The following is a 17,888-nucleotide window of genomic DNA, read 5'->3' on the forward strand; positions in this document are numbered from 1 at the left end:
GGCTGGAGATGGTTTATGTGGGAAGCTATTTAAATGCTGTGATGTTTGAGTGGTGTTTGTAAGAAAAGGTGCTGCTGTGTATTTCCATGTTGGAGTAGTCATTGAGAGCCAATTTAGTCAATTTTATCAGCAGACATGATCTTCAGAAATGTACAGTGAAAGCTTGAGCAGGTTTCTTTCTGGTAGTAAAATAACATTTATGTAATCACAGAGAGTGGCAATTTTTGTTTAATTCAGGGTGTGCTGTCTCAATATATGTAGTGATTTTCTTCTGTCATTTTTCTGCTAATTTTTAAATCCAGAGACAGCTCCTTTTTTGGAAGATGTTTACAGTGAACATACTTTCTCTGAATAATGTTTCCTAGCTAATGCTTGGTTTATCCTTTCTACTTCTTTCAGCTCATTTGCCCCACCCCAAAAAGAGCAGAGCTTGAAATACAAGGCTAAAAGTCATCCTGACTTTTCTTGGGCTGGGAACTACCCCAAAAACAAACCCACCTCACAGTTTTCCATTAGAGAATCCCTGTTCTTCATTGTCACAGAACCTATTTACTACAAGAATACTGCAAATTCACACATACTTTTCTTCTTGGAACAGATTAACATATTTATTAAATCTGATTTTGCCAGGATGTGTGTGCTGCAGTGCTCTGGCTTATTTACACTGCAGCAGTGGTGGCAGTCTTTCATTCTGAGTTGTGTGGTGTGAATTGGTTATAAGCATAAAAGAAAATTAAATTGCTGTAGGAATAAACTTTATTTGGGAAAGAAATTTGCTCTAGATATATGAGTGGTAATAGAAGATAAAGTTCAACAGAGCGTTCTTTAGAAAACAAAGGAGGATGTACCTGAAGTGTTATCTTGCTCTTTAAGAGAAAAAAAAAGTGTAGGTTTTTTGGTTTGTTTTTTTTTTTTATTAGTTAAACTGTAGATTGTAATCTCTGGCATGCTTGGAGAAAAGGAGGCTCAGAGAGGGCCTCCCTACTCTCTACAGCTGCCAAAGAGGAGACTGTAGTGAGGTGGGGGCTGGTCTCTTCTCCCAGGTGACAAGACAAAAGGAAATAGCCTCAAGTTTTAGGTTGGATATGGGAAAAAATTCTTCACCAGAGGGGTTGTCAAGCAATGGAACTGGCTGCCCAGAGAAGTGGTCAGGTCACCAACCCTGAAGGTGTAATTAGATGTGTTAGTGTGGCACTTGGGGACATGGTTTAGTGGTGGACTTGGCAGTGCTGGGTAACAGCTGGACTCGATGAGCTAAACAGCCTCTTCCAACCCCAACAATTCCATGACTCCCTGTTCACCTCAGGATTCCTGGGTCACAGCCTTTGTTTGCCGTGGCAGCTCAGGATGAGAAGTCAAATACTTAAAATAGCCAAGAAATTGAGCTGGCAGCACACGCAGCACAGTTGTGTGTCGAGTTTTTATCTTCTTTTTGCCAGGGTCAGGATTAAATGTGTGAGATGGCATTTCTTGTTGGGACTCAGATGTTTATTAGTTCTTATCTATGTCACAGTCTCACAAACTGTGAGTTCTACAGCACTTCACTGTAACAAACTAAAAATGGAGCCCAGTCTCTCTCTGCAAGGCCTTTTAGGGATAAACTGTCCAATTAAGAAATGACACCTGAATTATTTTCACTTTTAACCCAATAACCAATCACTCGTGTCCTGCAATGTGGACTTTTTTATCCAATTACACAAAACCACTCAGTCCCATGGAGAAGAAGGTGAAGAGGGACCAACTTCCACCCTAAAAACCTCCATCTTGGTTTAATATTATTATTATGTTCTAAAAACCTTAAACTCTAAGTTTTCTACCATGTGATATTACACACTTCTATTCAAACTCCTCACCCACAATTCCAGTGTTACAAATCAATTTTGGAAGCTTCTCCATGGCCTCAGGTCAATGCAGTGTTCTCCTGGGGTCAGTGCCTGGCAGCAAACAAAGTCTGGAATTCTCAGCAGCCAGGGTTCCAGCAGCTGTGCAGTGCCTGGTTTGTGCTGGGAGCCAGAGCTGTCCCCAGTGTGTGTTTTCTGACCTGAGCCCTGTGATTCCTGCAGGACAGCACTGGGATGAAGCTGTGGAAGAAGCGCTGGTTTGTGCTCTCAGATCTGTGTCTCTTCTACTACAGAGGTAAGTTCAGCTCCTGAGAGCTTCCTTTGCTGGTTTTGCTGGGAGCAGATCAATTTTGACACACCAGTCAAATGTAAGAAATAAGCTGCTGCTTAACATAATGGATTAAAATAGTTGTATATCTGTCAATATCCAGGCCTGCTACTCTTCTTTCTTCCTTTTCCTTTTCCTTTTCCTTTTCCTTTTCCCTTTCCTTTCCTTGAAATTTCCTTGAAATTTCCTTTCCTTGAAATTTCCTTTCCTTGAAATTTCCTTTCCTTGAAATTTCCTTTCCTTGAAATTTCCTTTCCTTGAAATTTCCTTTTCTTTCCTTGAAATTTCCTTTCCTTTTCTTTCCTTCTTTCCAGTTTCACATAATTGCATCCCGCCTGCCAGGCTGTGCTCAAAGGGCAAGCCCATTCACAGCCACCTCTGTTGCCAAATTCTGGGTTGTAGTTTTTCTCACAGCCTCTGTTGCTAGAAACTGAGTACGTCAGGTTAAATCTGATTTTTATGTGAGTTAAGTAGCTGAAATGGGGATAGGGAAGGGATGTTGTGCAGGGCAGCTGAAACGCTGCCTTTAGAATGATAAAGAGGATATATATGCCTTTGGAAACTCTAATCAGTGTTCATGAATCCTTATAAAATGGAACGTTGTCCAATTCCATATGAGTCGAAGTCTCTGCAGTATTTGGAACAAAAGAACCTGTTAGTGACCTCATGTAGCTAGATCAGACTTCTTTTACATGGGAAAAATGATTCTGCTTTTCATTCTAGTCTGGAGTTACATGGGTTAGTGACCCCTTCACCCCTGCAGATTATGAACTGGAGTGCTCCTCCAAAAACAAGTGGGACTTGGGCACAGGGAGACATGGACAATCCTGAAATAAAGTGTACATTTGAGTGTAAAGGAGAGTGAGGAGGATTGTAGGGCATGGCACAATGGAGGAATGTAAACAGGGCCACCTGCAGCCTTAACTGTGGGTGAAGGGCAACACAGGGTTTCAGTTTGGGATAAAACTTTGGAATTGGTAGGACTGGTGCTGATGCTGAAAGCAGGGGCTGATGAATTTAAAATGGTGTTTTCTGAAAGTGCAGCACAGATCCAGTCAAAGACAAATCAGGTCTGAAACACAAGCCCTGTTTGCAACTGGTTTAGTTAGCAAATTCTGAATTATTCAAATACGATCGTGAGGCTTTGTTTCTCTACACCGAGTGGTAACACATAGTTGGATAAACCCCTGCTGGGTCAAAAATCAGGCTGAAATTCCAGTTGTGGAGGCATCAATTGACTGATGCAGATACACTGTGGTTGCCTAAGTGGTCATTATGTATTAGGTGCTTTTTACATGTTTTAAACACCTCTTCAGGCTCCTTCTTCAAAAAGCTGTAAAAAAAGTGCTACATTATAGCTGCCTTAAGAACAGATTAAGTTGGATTTAAGTACTGCACAGGAAGTTTGTCAAAATAAAACAAAAAAAAAAAAGCAATAAGCAAAACCAGCAACAAATAAAATAAATATAAACGGCTCTATTATTTTAATTTTCTACATGGCCCAACATTCTGAAGTACAAGCAGAGTAATCTAAATTGTTTTTGTGATAAACGTAGCTTTTAGCTACCACTCACTAAAAAGTAGTTCAAACTGTTAAACTGGAATTAAATGTGTGCAGTGATAGTTCAAAATGTATTAGAAGTGGCTGATGAAATACAAAAAGCTTTTACTCTAAACCCTTTTACGTTTCTGTTCATTCTGGGGTAGTGAAAAAATAGGAAAGGGAGGGTCATGGGCTTGCTCCCAGATCAAGCCACAGACCTGTTTGTGGTTGTGCAGTTGTGGTTGTTGGGTTTCTTTGGTTTTGTTAGTAAATCTTACTAAACTTCCAGAATTGTGTTACAGTGTTAGCAGCTGAAATCCAATTTATCGATGAAAAGAAAAATCACGTCGTAGTATTTTCTCCCAGCATAGGGAATACTCTTTTTCTGTTGCCCCAAGGCATGAAGCACCATCCATTTTCGTACTGGAAGGTTGTTGTTGTTGGCACAAATAAAAGCTCTTAGAACTGGACAGAAGATCTGCTCCTTTTCTTGTGTACTGCTCATACACTGCACCCAAATAAAGATAATACGGGGCAGTGGGATGTGTAGATAAAAGCAAACGTGATTGGGAACAGATTTTTAAAATCTGGAGCTGGAATGTGGCAGTATGTCTTTAACAAAGACCAAAATCCTCCAGACATGCAGCTGTTGAGTGGAACAAAAGTGCTGAGTGCTGTTAGGTGGCACTAGTGGGGGATTTACTCAGCCATGAGTCAAAATATGATCTAGGAAAAGAGAACTTTTCCCCCAAACAGAATTCCAAGTAAAGTAAACCCCAAAATTTGCCATATATGTGTTTGGGGGCAGGGCACATTTTTGTGTGTGGCTGGCAAGGAGTTAATACTTGAAGGGAAGGTGGGATGTTTTCAGTCATATTTAAAGGTACTGTTGAGTTGCTGGAAGTAAATCCACTCCATTTCTTTTCTGCCTTGTAATAGGAATGAATTTATGCTCAGCTCCCAAAAAAAGCATAGTTTTTACATTTATTCTGTCATTTGATGCTAAAGTGGCTGGGCACAACTTTCCCCATAGAAATAACTTAAATTAAGGTTTGGCTTCTCAAAATCTAGGAGTAAATGAGAACCTGGAAAAGATTCTAAAGTCCACACATAAGCAATAGTCCTGGCATGCTGTTTAAGTGTATTTTAATTGTAACTGTTAATTTTTTATTGAAACTTTGCCATGCCTGTTTTCATCTTAATTTCATAGATTTATTGTGGGTACTATCTTCAGCTAACAGCTATCTTCAGCTAACAGAAGTGTTATGGGGGACAGTCTCTAAAATACTGATTGTGAATAGAAATTCTGTTCATGAAATACAATTAAGAGAGACTTTATGAATTGCATCCAATTATCCCTTTATTAAAGTATAACTGGATTTAAAAGCTGATTGTGGCTTTCAATTAAAATGTCAATTTTTTTAAGTATGATCTGTTGATCTAAAATTTTATGTAAAACAAGGCTGTGGGAAAAGGGTGTTTGTTTTGGGGGAGAGCTAGAGCTTTTTTTAGAAATTATCTGAAACGTGTGCATTCTTACAAATGGGATGTAATTGAGTGTAAACTCTTTGTGGGAATTAGAACGATAATTCATAATTAAATATTATAATGGGGATTATGTAGCATAATATGCCTGAGATCAGAAGAAGAATGTGCACATTTTCTCTAAAATGCCAGCAGTCACAAGCAGTGTTTTTAACCACTTGTGTTGTCAGAGGTGTTTTTACTGAGCAGGCAGTAGATGTGTGCTGTTCTGGTTCCTTGCCACTGAATTAGGGGCTTGGCTTCCTGTCACAGACATATTTTATGAAAATCCTTAGCTGGGATTTTCTACTCCTGAGAAGCTGAGCAGCCTCAGGAAGGAAATGTAAACAACTCTCTGCTGCTGTGGGATGCAACAGATGCCTTTTTGATTGGTCCATGTGAGGTGTTTCTACTTAATAACCAATCAAAGGTGCAGCTGGGTCAGACTCTCTGAGAGTCACAGCCTTTGTTGTTCATCCCATTCTATTCCTGTCCAGCCTTCTGATGAATCCTTTCTCTCTATTCTTTTAGTATAGTTTTAATATAGCATTTTTAATATAACATATATCATAATAAAATAAATCAGCCTTCTGAAACATGGAGTCAAAATTCTCATATCTTCCCTCATCCTGGGACCCCAGCAAATCTCAGAACAACTTCCATCTGCTCTTCAAAGTTAGGCTGGATTTCTGGTTCTTAATGCATTCTGCTCTGAGCTAAACCTCCTGCTCGTGCTCCTGTGTGGCTGAAAGACTTTCATGGGGTGTCAGAGTGCAAGTGCTGTGTGTCCAAGGGCAATTTTCTAATGCCAGTGTGCATTCCCAGATGAGAAGGAAGAAGGAATCCTGGGGAGCATCCTTCTGCCTAGTTTCCAGATCTCTGTGCTGTCTGCTGAGGACCACATCAACCGCAAATACGCCTTCAAGGTGAGGGGAGCAGCTTTTCCATCTGGTTTTGTGTCTGAAAGCACAAGAGCCTGGCCACAAAAACTCATTTAACAGAGTTGGTAATAGTAAATCAGTAAATAATAAATAGTAAATAATGCATTTGTACCCTGGTTAGTTTTGTTTAGTTCTAGATCTAAATTATATAATCGCATTCTTCATTCTCTGTAAGAAATGCCTGGGTGACTTCTCACAACAGATGTGTGGAAGTCTCTTTTATTAGAATTTGAATGGTTATTAATAAACTATATTATTAATAAATAAAAATGGCTTTTTGGGTGATAGAAATTTCCCTGTCGTAGCGGGGAGAAGGTGTCATCACTCATAAAAATTCTTTTTCCACTTAAAATCTGCTCTTGAAATTGCCCTCTCTTCTGCATTTGAGGACTTCTCAGAACAGATGCATGGAAGTTTCTTTTATTAGCATTTGAACTGATTGACAAACATCTTCTGAGGCTGATTTTTACATAATAGAGCAGCAAAAGTTTCAAGTGCTTAGCCTGATGTAAATGTAGACAGAATTACTAGAGTGGGGAAATGGATGGATATCACTTAATAGCAGTATTTATTTTTTTTTTTTTTTTTAGTTCATGGGTCTTAAATCCTGTGTGGTGAATTATAATTTAGAATTATAAACCAGCATCTGCAGCTGAATTTATCCCACTAATGAAAGTTCATTCATTATTTAATACAAAGTATCTTTGCCTGTAAATTAAAATAAAAATTTATTATCACTTAAATCACAATATTACATGAATCACTCTTAGGAGTGTTTCGTGACAATCTTAAATCATGATATAAATTACTTTACTAAGCATTTTGTCCTGACTTTTTTTTATTGTTGTTTTATGAGCTCCTTTTGGCACTTTGTTTGGTCTCCTAACCAAGACATCATTTATTTACTATGGTAAGTACAAATTAAAACTTCCTGTATCATTCAGACTGCCAAAATCTATGCTAAAATCTTATAAATAAGAATTATATTAATCTACATTAATGAATGCTCAGTATAATTTTTGGTAGATTGAAGAAATTTAAGAGCTTTTTGTTTAATGTATTAATGAAGAAGCAGCTGTAATTGGAAATTACAGGCAGTTAATTTGAAGATATGAATGCAGTGACCAAGAAACACTGTCGTGTTCCTTTTGGGTTTTTTTTCTGAGCATATTATTTTAAGAAATCTTCTTAGATAAAGCTTTGGAGTGACTATGCAGTAACAATATTTGCCTCTCTTCTTTTACAGAATCTTACATTTTTATTGCAATGACCATGTCATTTCCAATCAGGCAGCTCATCCAAACATGAGGACCTATTATTTCTGCACAGATACAGGGAAGGAAATGGAGTTGTGGATGAAAGCCATGATAGATGCAGCACTTGTGCAAACAGAGCCTGTGAAAAGGTAGTGTGGATTGACAAAACAGTGGGACAGTGTATTGCTTTCTCTTGTTTAGTTTGATTTGTTTAATGAAAGACTGGTCCTTAAAATAGAATGTGAATTGGCTGAAGTGATTTCTCCTTATATTGAAGACCCCTTAATAACTGGACAGTGTAGGATAAAATTTTGAAGTAGCAAAAATAAGCTAAGTTCTGTTCTGAATATTGCTTGTCAGGGGCTAGGAGAAAAAATATGAACTATCCCTTCAGCCAGTGGCATCAGAAGAAGTGCCATGACAAATTCTGTGTGCAGGCATGTTTGACTTCCCTGCCCTCCTGACTGAGCAGCAGCAGCAGCTCAACTGGTGGCAGCCTTCGGCTTAAAGCTGTCACAATCCTCAAATTCACAGCTGGAGTTTCTGGCTAAATTAACCACTTGTACCTGTGGGCAACCTGTGGGGAGCCACTCTTGTTCATCATTAAGCTGTCACCAAATTTATGCTTACCTGATCTGGACCCTCACCCTCCTGTGCGCATGTGCTGACAGTGAAAAGCAAATTATCACCAGAAGCTTTGTGCTCTCAGAGACTGAGCCCTGTCTGCTGCTGTCTCTCCAGTGAGAGTCATTTGCTCTCAGAATGTGGTCCCTGGGGTCAGCTCCATGGCATCTGTAATGGAAACCTCATCAATTGAAAGTTTAAAAGCTCCTCGTTATTGACAGCGCTGAAGTTATTGCTGATGGCTGCTGTCACTTGATCTGTTAGTTCCTGCTACCCTGGAGCTAAATAAAGTCAGCAATGCTGAGGAATTTTGAGTTTAAAAAAGTAATAGGGAAAAATCTCATGGACACAGGTACCAGAGAAGTTCAGTAGTAATGGACTTTATCTGAAAAATCGGGTTTGTATTGCGGATACAGTGGTCATTTACATATGGAGAAATTACTAAACCAAATCAAACCCACTTCACTTCAAACAAAAATGACATATCAATTGTATAAACACTTAGTAGAGGAACAAAACTGAAGGGGGTCATTCTCAATCTTCTGAACTGGTGAAATGACCTTCATTTGATATTTGCAATACTGTGAATATCTGCCTGGATATCACAGGCAGAACAGACTTGCCAGCAGCCAAACAGTTGTCAAAAAAGCAACTTATATAACACCATCTTGTTGTTTTGATTCAGGCAAGAAACCTCAGAATGAAACAGAAGTAGATGTGACCTCTTTGAAAACTTTATTGGTAGCCTTGAAATAATTACTTCAGAGAAAATAGATTTCAAGACCAAATCTCAAAAAAGTTAAAAATCTGTTAGCTGTAATAAGGAAGAAAACCCTTAAGACATCTGTTTTCTAAAGAATCCATCTTTTGGCTGTTTTTTGAGTTCCTGAAATGAAACACAGCAGGATATGATCTTATGTAGAAGAAATACTGTTCCTTCCCTGTAAAAATCTGTTAAGTATTAAGTGTCTTATTACCTCATCTCTAAGTAACCTGAAGTTTGGCATAGATGGAGCTTAAGAATAAATGGTTTTGGTTCAGTCAAATTTGGCAGTGCTTTTTTTACTGAGTTCTGTTTTTTTCAGAGGTTCTGACATTGCACTGAATGCAGTTTCCTAACAGACTAGATACTTGCAGTACAATAAATGAGTGATTAAGAACTTGCTTCCTTAAATATCCATGTAAACTGATGTTGGGCCACTGTTAATTGCCTGTTAATATAAAATGCCCAATGATAAATCAAGAGGTTTTTACAGGGTAATTCTTTAAACATAGACATCAAGATACTTAATCAAGATATTTCCAGAGTACTGCTTAGGGTACTCTGCAAATCAAATCCAACTGTCTGTTAAACTGAATATTTTAAATAATTTTAGCACATTTTTTTGTTTCTGTTTTTCTGGAGATGTGAGTTCCTTGGAGAGGATAAAGATAAAAGGAATATTTGAAACATTAAGTTGGTGGGAGGGAAGGGGTGCTGCCAAGTTTTTTCGTAAACTACGCTTTTATTTTCCACACATTGTTAGCCACATTAACCACAAATGAGATACTGAAGTGAGAAAGTAAAAATGTACCCATTTCTCTTAGAACTGGTCTCTGTTAGCAGCAGGAATGTTCCCTTCTGATGTTTAGCTGCAGGGAAGGACAAGCACTATTTGGCCCTGTTGACTCAACTGTAATTGCTCCTTTCTAAACAGTTTTGATTTTACCTGGATAGTACATTCAAGTTTAATAATGTACTGAGAGACCTATTAAAATAATTATACCAAGTACTTTAGTCAGTGAGGAGCTGTTGAAGCTTATGACTCCAAATATGATCTCAAACCCCCTCTCTGAGTGCTTGCCTGTGTTTGTAGATGGTGGTGTCCACCAACACACTCATTGACCATTTTTCCCTAAATGCTGATTCTCTGCTCTCCCAGGTTTGAGTGCCATTTTCTGCCCTTTCACTGTCAGCTTGTGTGCTGCAGCCTTTGTTTCTTCTCAGTGATGCAGCATGTACTAAGAAAAGATGGCTTTTTTCCCTCCTGTGTGGTTACTTTCCCTGAACAGCATAAGCCAGGCTGCCAAAAAAGCACTTGTTAGCATAGAGACATCCACGGTGGGGGCTGACTGACGTCAGTGTGCTTGGAAAAGATGGCTTTTCCTTTTCAAATGCTTCTGCCTAGCTTTGTTAAATCACAGCCCTCCTGTCCATCTGATCATTAATCACATGCTCCCCCCTCTCCAACCCTTTCAGAATTATTTCTTTATATAAACCAGCATAAAATGGTACTTCTCCTGTACTGCATATTGTACATATTGTTCCTTTTTGGTTGCAAAAAATATATAAATTGCATTCAGCATATGCTGAAAGGCCCATGTTCAATGCTCATTCTCTTCCCCTCTCCCTATCCCATCCTCAAACAGCCCGCAGGCTTTGTTGAATATGTCTTTGAGAGCTAGTTATAAATATGGAGCCAAATATACATATGGATTTATGTTTCTTACATTTGTTTCTGATAATTTTTTCCCATATGGATCCTTCAGTGTGGAAAGACATCCCTTGCTCGCTCAGAGTTGGCTGCTTTGGTTTCACCAAGTCGAGAGAGCCCAGCAGGCTGTTTGAATGTCAGCCCTTCAGCCTCTACACCATGCCAGAGAGTGTAAAATGTGAATGTTTGGCTCTGTATAACCATAGTAATGAGGGATACAGCATGAGGCTGCATGGAAAAACAACTCTGTGATTTTGGGAGTTGCTGGTTTTTAATTAAAACACAGTGGAAAGTATGAGAGTGTGAACTGAGCACAGTGCCAAGGCTTGACTTTGCCACATATATGATGAGTGTCCTAGAGATGCCACTCTGCCTCTCCACCGTGGATTTTCCACCTTTTCCTCTGCTCTAAAGCCACCTGAGAAAGATTTATAATAAGTTTTATCTTATATAATGGGGTAGGTGGTGCTATTGAGACATGCTGCAAATATTAATGCTCACATTCAGGATTATTTGCAAGGTAGTCTTTCTATTCATTTGTAAACTCCAGAGTGCTGGCTGAGAACTGAAATCTTAACACCCTTTTTTTTACTTGATAATTGTGGGAAATGGAGTTTTTAATTCACATTCCTGTTGGGAAATTCCTTTGGTTTCTGGTAGAACACTGGGTAGTACAGTTTTGAGGTGGGAGTGAGGAGGTGATCCTTTTCTTTTCCATCACCTTGAGAAGGAACCTAGGCACAGATGTTTGGTCTTGGGAACAATTTAAGATCTTGGGGGGAAAAATGAATGGCTTTTTTCCTGATGGGGTAAGCAATAATGCTTACAGCTGTGTGTGTAGTCAGTCTTCTTGTGCTCCTGGTAAGTTGTGTGTGTGATGGCCCTTTTACAGGCACTTGAACTGCATGCACTTATAAAGATGAATAATGCATTTGTTGGAAAAATCAAAGATGCAAAACAAAACAAGAAGTTAATTCGACATCCTCTTAAAATAAATTGTTGTTCTTAGTTTGGTTTTATACAGAGATGTAATCTTAAGAAATTATATCTCTTCCTCTTCTTTCCTCCCATACCAAAAAATGTAGAGCAAAACATTTTCAAGTGGTGGGGTTATTTTTCTAGTGAACTAAACCCAAAAGTCACTTTTTCAGCTGGAATTGAAATTCAGGTCCTCCCAGTATGGCAAAAGATAGAGCCTCTTGACATTTTGGAATTTTAAAAAGAAGATCACTAATAGAACTGCACACACTGAGTACTTGTGTAAATACTGTAAAGCAGTAGCAATTCCAAAAATATCATTATTTCTGTGCTACAGTTCCTTAAGTCAGCAGCTGTTTTCTCCCCTTAGAATTAGAAAAAGCCACAGTCATTTTCTGCAAAATGTGTGCCAGCCAAAGTGATAACACACCAGAGAAACCTAATTGATACCAGTGACCATGAAAAGTCATTTGCTTTCTTGAAAGCAGCTCATTATATGCTAAATTCAGCAGTGTTGTGAATCACAAGCTGACTTTGAAAACCATCTGAATTTCAGGCTGTTGACATTTGGAAGCTGTAGCTCTTGGAGAGCCACTGAATATTTTCACCCTTTGAATTTTCAGCCCTCCAGGAGCTGAACATCCATTTTTTCAGACTCTGGCTTTATTTCCTGTTGTGCACATGTTTTCTAGGGGGTTAATTGGCTGTTGAATTTTTAATAAATTACCTCATGTTATAATTGTTTTTAAAACAGCACATAAAGTGAAAAGTGTAGAAGAAAACAATACTCACGCTTGCCAACCAGAAAAAAACCCCAAATCAGCTAACCAAAAACCAAACCCATCAAGCACTACCACCAATCCCCAAACAAAATTAAAAACAAAAGAAAAAGAACACCAAAACAACACCAACATAACCCCCCAACCTCTCCTTGATTATTGTGAAAACGTCCTGATTTTTTTTTCTCTCAAAGTCAAGATATTGTTGCAAAATAAACAGTCAGGGGTTTGCTGAAATAACTTCCAATTTTTAATTGCTATTTGTAAGAAACATTTTTTTTTGGTGTTATAACTTGTCGTATGTTCCCTTCCAGAATAGAGAAGTTCACTGTTGAAAATACATCACCTCGAGAGGCAAATAACATTTCAAACCATCGGGTGCTAATTAAGCCAGAGGCACAAAACAACCAGAAGAACAGAGAAGTGAACAAAAACGAGGAGAAGAAAGCTTTGGAAGCTGAAAAATACGGATTCCAGAAAGTCGGGCAGGATAAACCATTAACAAAAATTAACAGCGTGAAGCTGAACCCTTTGGGATCCGAGTACAGGACTTTGCCCATAAGCACAATTCCAGGTGGGCACTTCAGGCCTGTCCATTTGAATGGATCTGAGAGTAAATCCATGGGAGTTGTGCTGGCGGATGCTGGGGATGGAGCCCATCACAACGCGCTGCCGGCGCACGCGGAGTCCGAGCGCGTCATGCAGAGAACCAACTCCATGCTGCAGCTGGAGCAGTGGATTAAAATCCAGAGGGGGAAAGGACAGGAGGAGGAAACAAGAGGGTGAGTACTGGGTAATTTTATTTTTAGACTTTCTAGTAAATAATGCATTTGTACCCTGGTTAGTTTCTTTAGTTCTGGGTCTGTATTATATAATCGCATTCTTCGTTCTCTGTAAGAAATGCCTGGGTGACTTCTCACAACAGATGTATGAAAGTTTCTTTTATTAGAATTTGAATGGTTATTAATAAACTAAAATATATTAATAATAAATAAAAATGACCCTAAACCCTTTTTGGATGTTAGGCATTTCCCTGCCCTAGCAGGGAGAAGGTGTCATCACTCATAAAAATTCTTTTTTCTCTTAAAATCTCTTATTGAAATTGCCCTCTCTTCTGCATTTGAGGACTTCTCAGAACAGATGCATGGAAGTTTCTTTTATTAGCATTTGAATTGATTATAAATTAAAGTGTATTATTAATTTTTTTAAAATGGCCAAAACCCCTTTTTGGCTGTTAGAAATTTCCCTGTCCTTGCAAGGAGAAGGTGTAATCACTCACAAAAATTCTTTTCCTGTTTAAAATCTGTTTTTGAAATTGCCCTCTCTTCTTCAAGGACTTCTCAGAACAGATGTGTGGAAGTCTCTTTTATTAGCATTTGAATTGATTAATAAACTGAAGTATATTAATTACTCAGTAAGTAAAAATGGCAATAAACCCCTTTTGGCTGTTAGAAATTTCCCTGTCCTAGCAGGGAGAAGGTGTCATCACTCACTAAAGTTCTTTTTCCTCATAAAATCTGTTCTTAAAATTGCCCTCTCTTCTGCATTTTCTGCTCACAAATTCTTTTAATAATATTTTATTTGAAATTTAAAAAAAAAATATTCCTGGGAGCTTTTAAACTTTAAACTAGCTTTAAATGAAGAGAAGGAGAGAAGATTTATCTAAAAATAAGACCCAGAATCTAACTTGGTGCTTAAAGCTTCTCTTCTCATGAAATTAGCTATCAGCCAGTTATAATATTGAGCTCTAGTGCTTATTCATGAAGCTTTAAATTGATGTGTGAATGATTGGCAATATTGAATGTCACGCCAATAGCAATTTCTCTGTCTGACAGAAGGGTAGGGACGTTGCTTCCAGGCTGCCTTACAGACAAGCAGCTCTAGCAGGAAAATGCAAAAGGTTTTTAATATCACATTTGATGGGAAGTATGGAGATGCTATCACAGGAGATCCTTTGAAGGGCTGGAAATTAGGGATTTTGTGTATAAATGGATGGCAGAGCAGAGCTTAAGATGAACCAAGTTCAGAAAATGTGTTTCCCCCACAAATTTTGAGATGTGTACCTGGGGGCTTCTCAGTTTTTGCAAGATCTTGGAACTTTTCCATGAACTTGGCTTCCACTTGCCATGCTTGAACATCTCCTCACTGCTTTTAGCCTTTCATTACATATAATTAGGAATTGTTAATGTTTTATATCATGAAATGCTCATCATAAGTAGTTTGATCACGTTTGAACTTGTAATAGAGACAGGGACTTGCACACCCTGACATTTATCTTATTATTCAAACTTGCACAATGAGAACTCAGAAGGCTCTTTGATGCAGTTAATTTTTTTAATTGGACTTTAAAACTTGCAACCAAACAGAAAAAACTAGAATAGCTGTGCTATTTTTCAGTTCTGAACAAGTATAAAAACCCTGAAACTGATTTCATAGTGGGAATCAAATAGAGGGAAGTGCTACTAACAATATGTTACTAATTAACAATATTTTATTCTTGAGTATACGGAACACTTGTTTGCCTAGATAAGGGTGGCACTGATAATACAAATGCTTTCTAATGCAGTTCCACATAAAAGTAGCAAACTGAAGGAGAATTTGCCTTGAGCTATCTTTTTTGCTTTGCATGGAAACAGCCTTGAATAATGATCCAAATTTCTGATGTATATAGTGATGTCTTTTAAATGGGGCTTCATTTAAATTTAAAATTTGATTTTTGTTCAGGTTGCCAGTTTCTGGCTGGAGACAGAAATTTAAGTAGAATCAAAGTTGGTGAATGAGAGTAGAAAAAATGCTCACTAAAGCTTAAGCTTGGGGTGAGAGGATCCTAAGGCTGTTTAAGACCTGTTAAACTCATAACTAGAACTTTTGAAAAAACTAGTCTTTACTTAATGGGGGAAAGTTGCTGACTCTCCCCCAAGCTGCTTTCCAGTGCATCTGTATCATTTTTTCTGCATTAGAGAAATCATGGAGGACCCAAGTGAGTATCTCTGGTGTGTCAGACTGAAAAAAAATTGGGAGAAATGGTAAAATGTTAACAGAGATTTTCAATTAAATGACTAAATATGAAAGAAAAGAGGATCTCTTAGCTGTCCTCAATATAGAATGAAAAAGGTTCACTATACAGCTGCTAATTTTTTAGAGGAACAGTCTTGACCCCTCAGTAGATTGATTGCACAAATAAAGTAATGAGTAAGACAGCAATGTAGATTTTAATTCTTGAAGCTGTTACCTGTTGATTCCATCTAGATCTAGACATCGAGTTTGGCAAAAGCCACATGAATAAACTGCTGCCTTAAGGAAGGCAAACCTTTTTAAAAGCTGTCCAATACAAAGTGGGAATAATTCTTCAGTAATTGCTGAAAAGCTTCAGAAACTGTAGCAGATTTTGTACATAAAGCTCTTTATAGCAGTTTTCATCTTCAAAATGTTGCAGATGATCGTAAATACTCAGCTTAACTATTTTCAGAAAAGCGGGCTTCACCATCATCAATTTCCCTGATAGTTATTCCATGAGGATCTCACATGCATAATGCTAGTTTACCTTGCCATTTGAGCTGCATAATTTCTTTAATGGCTTTTTTTTGTGGCACTGAAGTAATTCAAAACCATCTCCAGGTTCTGGTGCTTCGTGGTGCAGGGATTTTAGTTGGGATTAGCGTGGGGTGTAGCTGGAAGCTGCTGCCCTCTCATGGCTAAATGAGGTCCAGTTTGAGCCTGGTTTTGGTGTCTGTGAGCAAGCATCAATCATATGCATGCTCTGTAGCAAAAGAGGTGCTCATTTACATTTTAGATAAGGGATGAATAAATCAATGTTTATGACCTAGATTTTGTCCTCTGAAATAAATGAGCAAGAAGTGATTTGTCATACTTAGGCATGCATCAATCCTTGGCATAGAAAATTTTTTTTTAGTATTTCAACTCATGATGAAAGTTGCTGAATGACTGTAGAACTCCAGAATTTTAATGGGGCAAAAAATTAAGGAAATAAGCCTTTGAATTCATATCTGAGCTGAAAAGCAATAAAATAGTATTATCAAACAAAGACATGTATTGCTCTTTGTTTCACTTGAATGGCTGGTATGGAATGGCTTGTCCTTGACAATTGCAAAATATAATTTCTTCAGACAATTACTGCAGTTTTCCCATGGACTGCTGTTAAAAGACTCTTTTTTTTTTTTAATGTCCATAATAATTGCTCAGGATTTTCTTAGGGAAACAGGATTTTTTTTCACTTTTGAAAAAAGCGAACATTTCAAATGGAAATATGGAAAGCATATGGAAACAGTGTAGAACTTTAAAGGCTTAAAAACTTTGACCTATCCAGCATATAGACAAGTTCCAAGATTTGATCAAAACTTGAAATCAAGTAGTAGGGTACTAGACTGGCAAACTGGTAAAAAGATGAAACATGGATTATAACAGCAAGAGCTAATCAGAGAGAAAGGATCCACTTTTGGCTGCTGCAGTGCATTCAGTCAGCATCACTGATTCTTGAACTGTTGCCTTTAGTTTCTTGACCTTTTTTTTAAATGGCGTTCAAAGCATTATAAAAGGTGAGAGCTGGATAAACCCAACCCACGGCGAACAGCTTCCTATTGCCGTAACATCAACGCTAACAAAAGAAAACTTGTGTTCCAGCATCATCTCCTACCAGACGCTGCCGAGGAACATGCCAAGCCATCGAGCCCAGGTGCTGCCCCGGTACCCAGAGGGGTACAGGACACTGCCAAGGAACAGCAAGACACGTCCAGAAAGCCTCTGCAGCGTCGCTCCCTACGACAGAGCCGTGGGACCCGTGAGCGCCGAGGACAAGCGGCGCTCCATGCGCGACGACACGATGTGGCAGCTCTACGAGTGGCAGCAGCGCCAGTTCTACAACAAGCAGACCACTCTCAGCAGGCACAGCACCCTGAGCAGCCCAAAGACCATGATCAACATCTCTGATCAGACCATGCACTCCATCCCCACGTCCCCCTCGCACGGCTCCATCGCGGGTTTCCAGGGATACTCCCCGCAGCGGGCGTACCGCTCGGAGGTGTCGTCGCCAGTGCAGAGGGGAGATGTAACCATCGACCGCAGGCACAGGACACATCACACCAAGGTAAAAAAAGCTTCATCTAGAAGTTAAAACTCTCATCTACAGGGCTCCTCAGTAGAATGTGTCTGATCACTGGAAAACTCATGTTGCACTGGAGTAGGTTTTATTATAACGGATATTATTACGTCACTGTTTTCGTGCAGAAAGGTTTGGTTTTTGAAATGGCTGGAAAATGTAGGGGTAGTAAAAAAATGTATTTTTTTAAAACACTAGAAGATGAAAACATGTCCTGAAAATTGCCCATGATATTGTGTTTCCTCTATAAAAAATAAGGAGTCAGTAGGCAAATTATTCAGAATACCTCATGTGTTAGAACTCTTAACTCCTTTTTGGCACCAAGAGGACTCAAAATCCCAGGTTTCTTTACAGATGCTGCTTTCTGTCCTTCAGCAACAAGTTTGGCTGCCTTGGGCTCCAGCAGCAAATCGAATTTATTGTTCCTTTTTATGCCCTTGAGCTCTTAGGGGGATCACTGAAAATCAGTCTAAATGCACACAAC

At 38.7% G+C, this 17,888-nt stretch overlaps 1 protein-coding gene across 23 annotated transcripts in view; it reads left to right on the forward strand.

Annotated features, from left to right (window-relative positions):
* PLEKHA5 (pleckstrin homology domain containing A5) overlaps positions 1-17,888 on the forward strand; it is a 164,741-nt gene that overhangs the window by 104,239 nt on the left and 42,614 nt on the right. For 22 of the 23 annotated variants that reach the window (XR_005259149.1, XM_038155349.1, XM_038155350.1 and 19 more), the window contains 5 exons: positions 2,064-2,136; positions 6,062-6,162; positions 7,467-7,582; positions 12,603-13,070; positions 16,930-17,392. Coding sequence is in view for 22 of the 23 variants with exons in the window: in XM_038155349.1 (XP_038011277.1) it covers positions 2,064-2,136; positions 6,062-6,162; positions 7,467-7,582; positions 12,603-13,070; positions 16,930-17,392 (1,221 nt within the window). In the remaining variant the exon portion in view is untranslated. Of the gene's footprint in view, positions 1-2,063; positions 2,137-6,061; positions 6,163-6,973; positions 7,088-7,423; positions 7,583-12,602; positions 13,071-16,929; positions 17,393-17,888 lie in introns of those variants that run through there. The other variant, XM_038155352.1, reaches the window with a different exon arrangement.

This window comes from Motacilla alba, chromosome 1A (assembly GCF_015832195.1).
Source record: "Motacilla alba alba isolate MOTALB_02 chromosome 1A, Motacilla_alba_V1.0_pri, whole genome shotgun sequence".
Classification (NCBI taxonomy): Eukaryota; Metazoa; Chordata; class Aves; order Passeriformes; family Motacillidae; genus Motacilla; species Motacilla alba.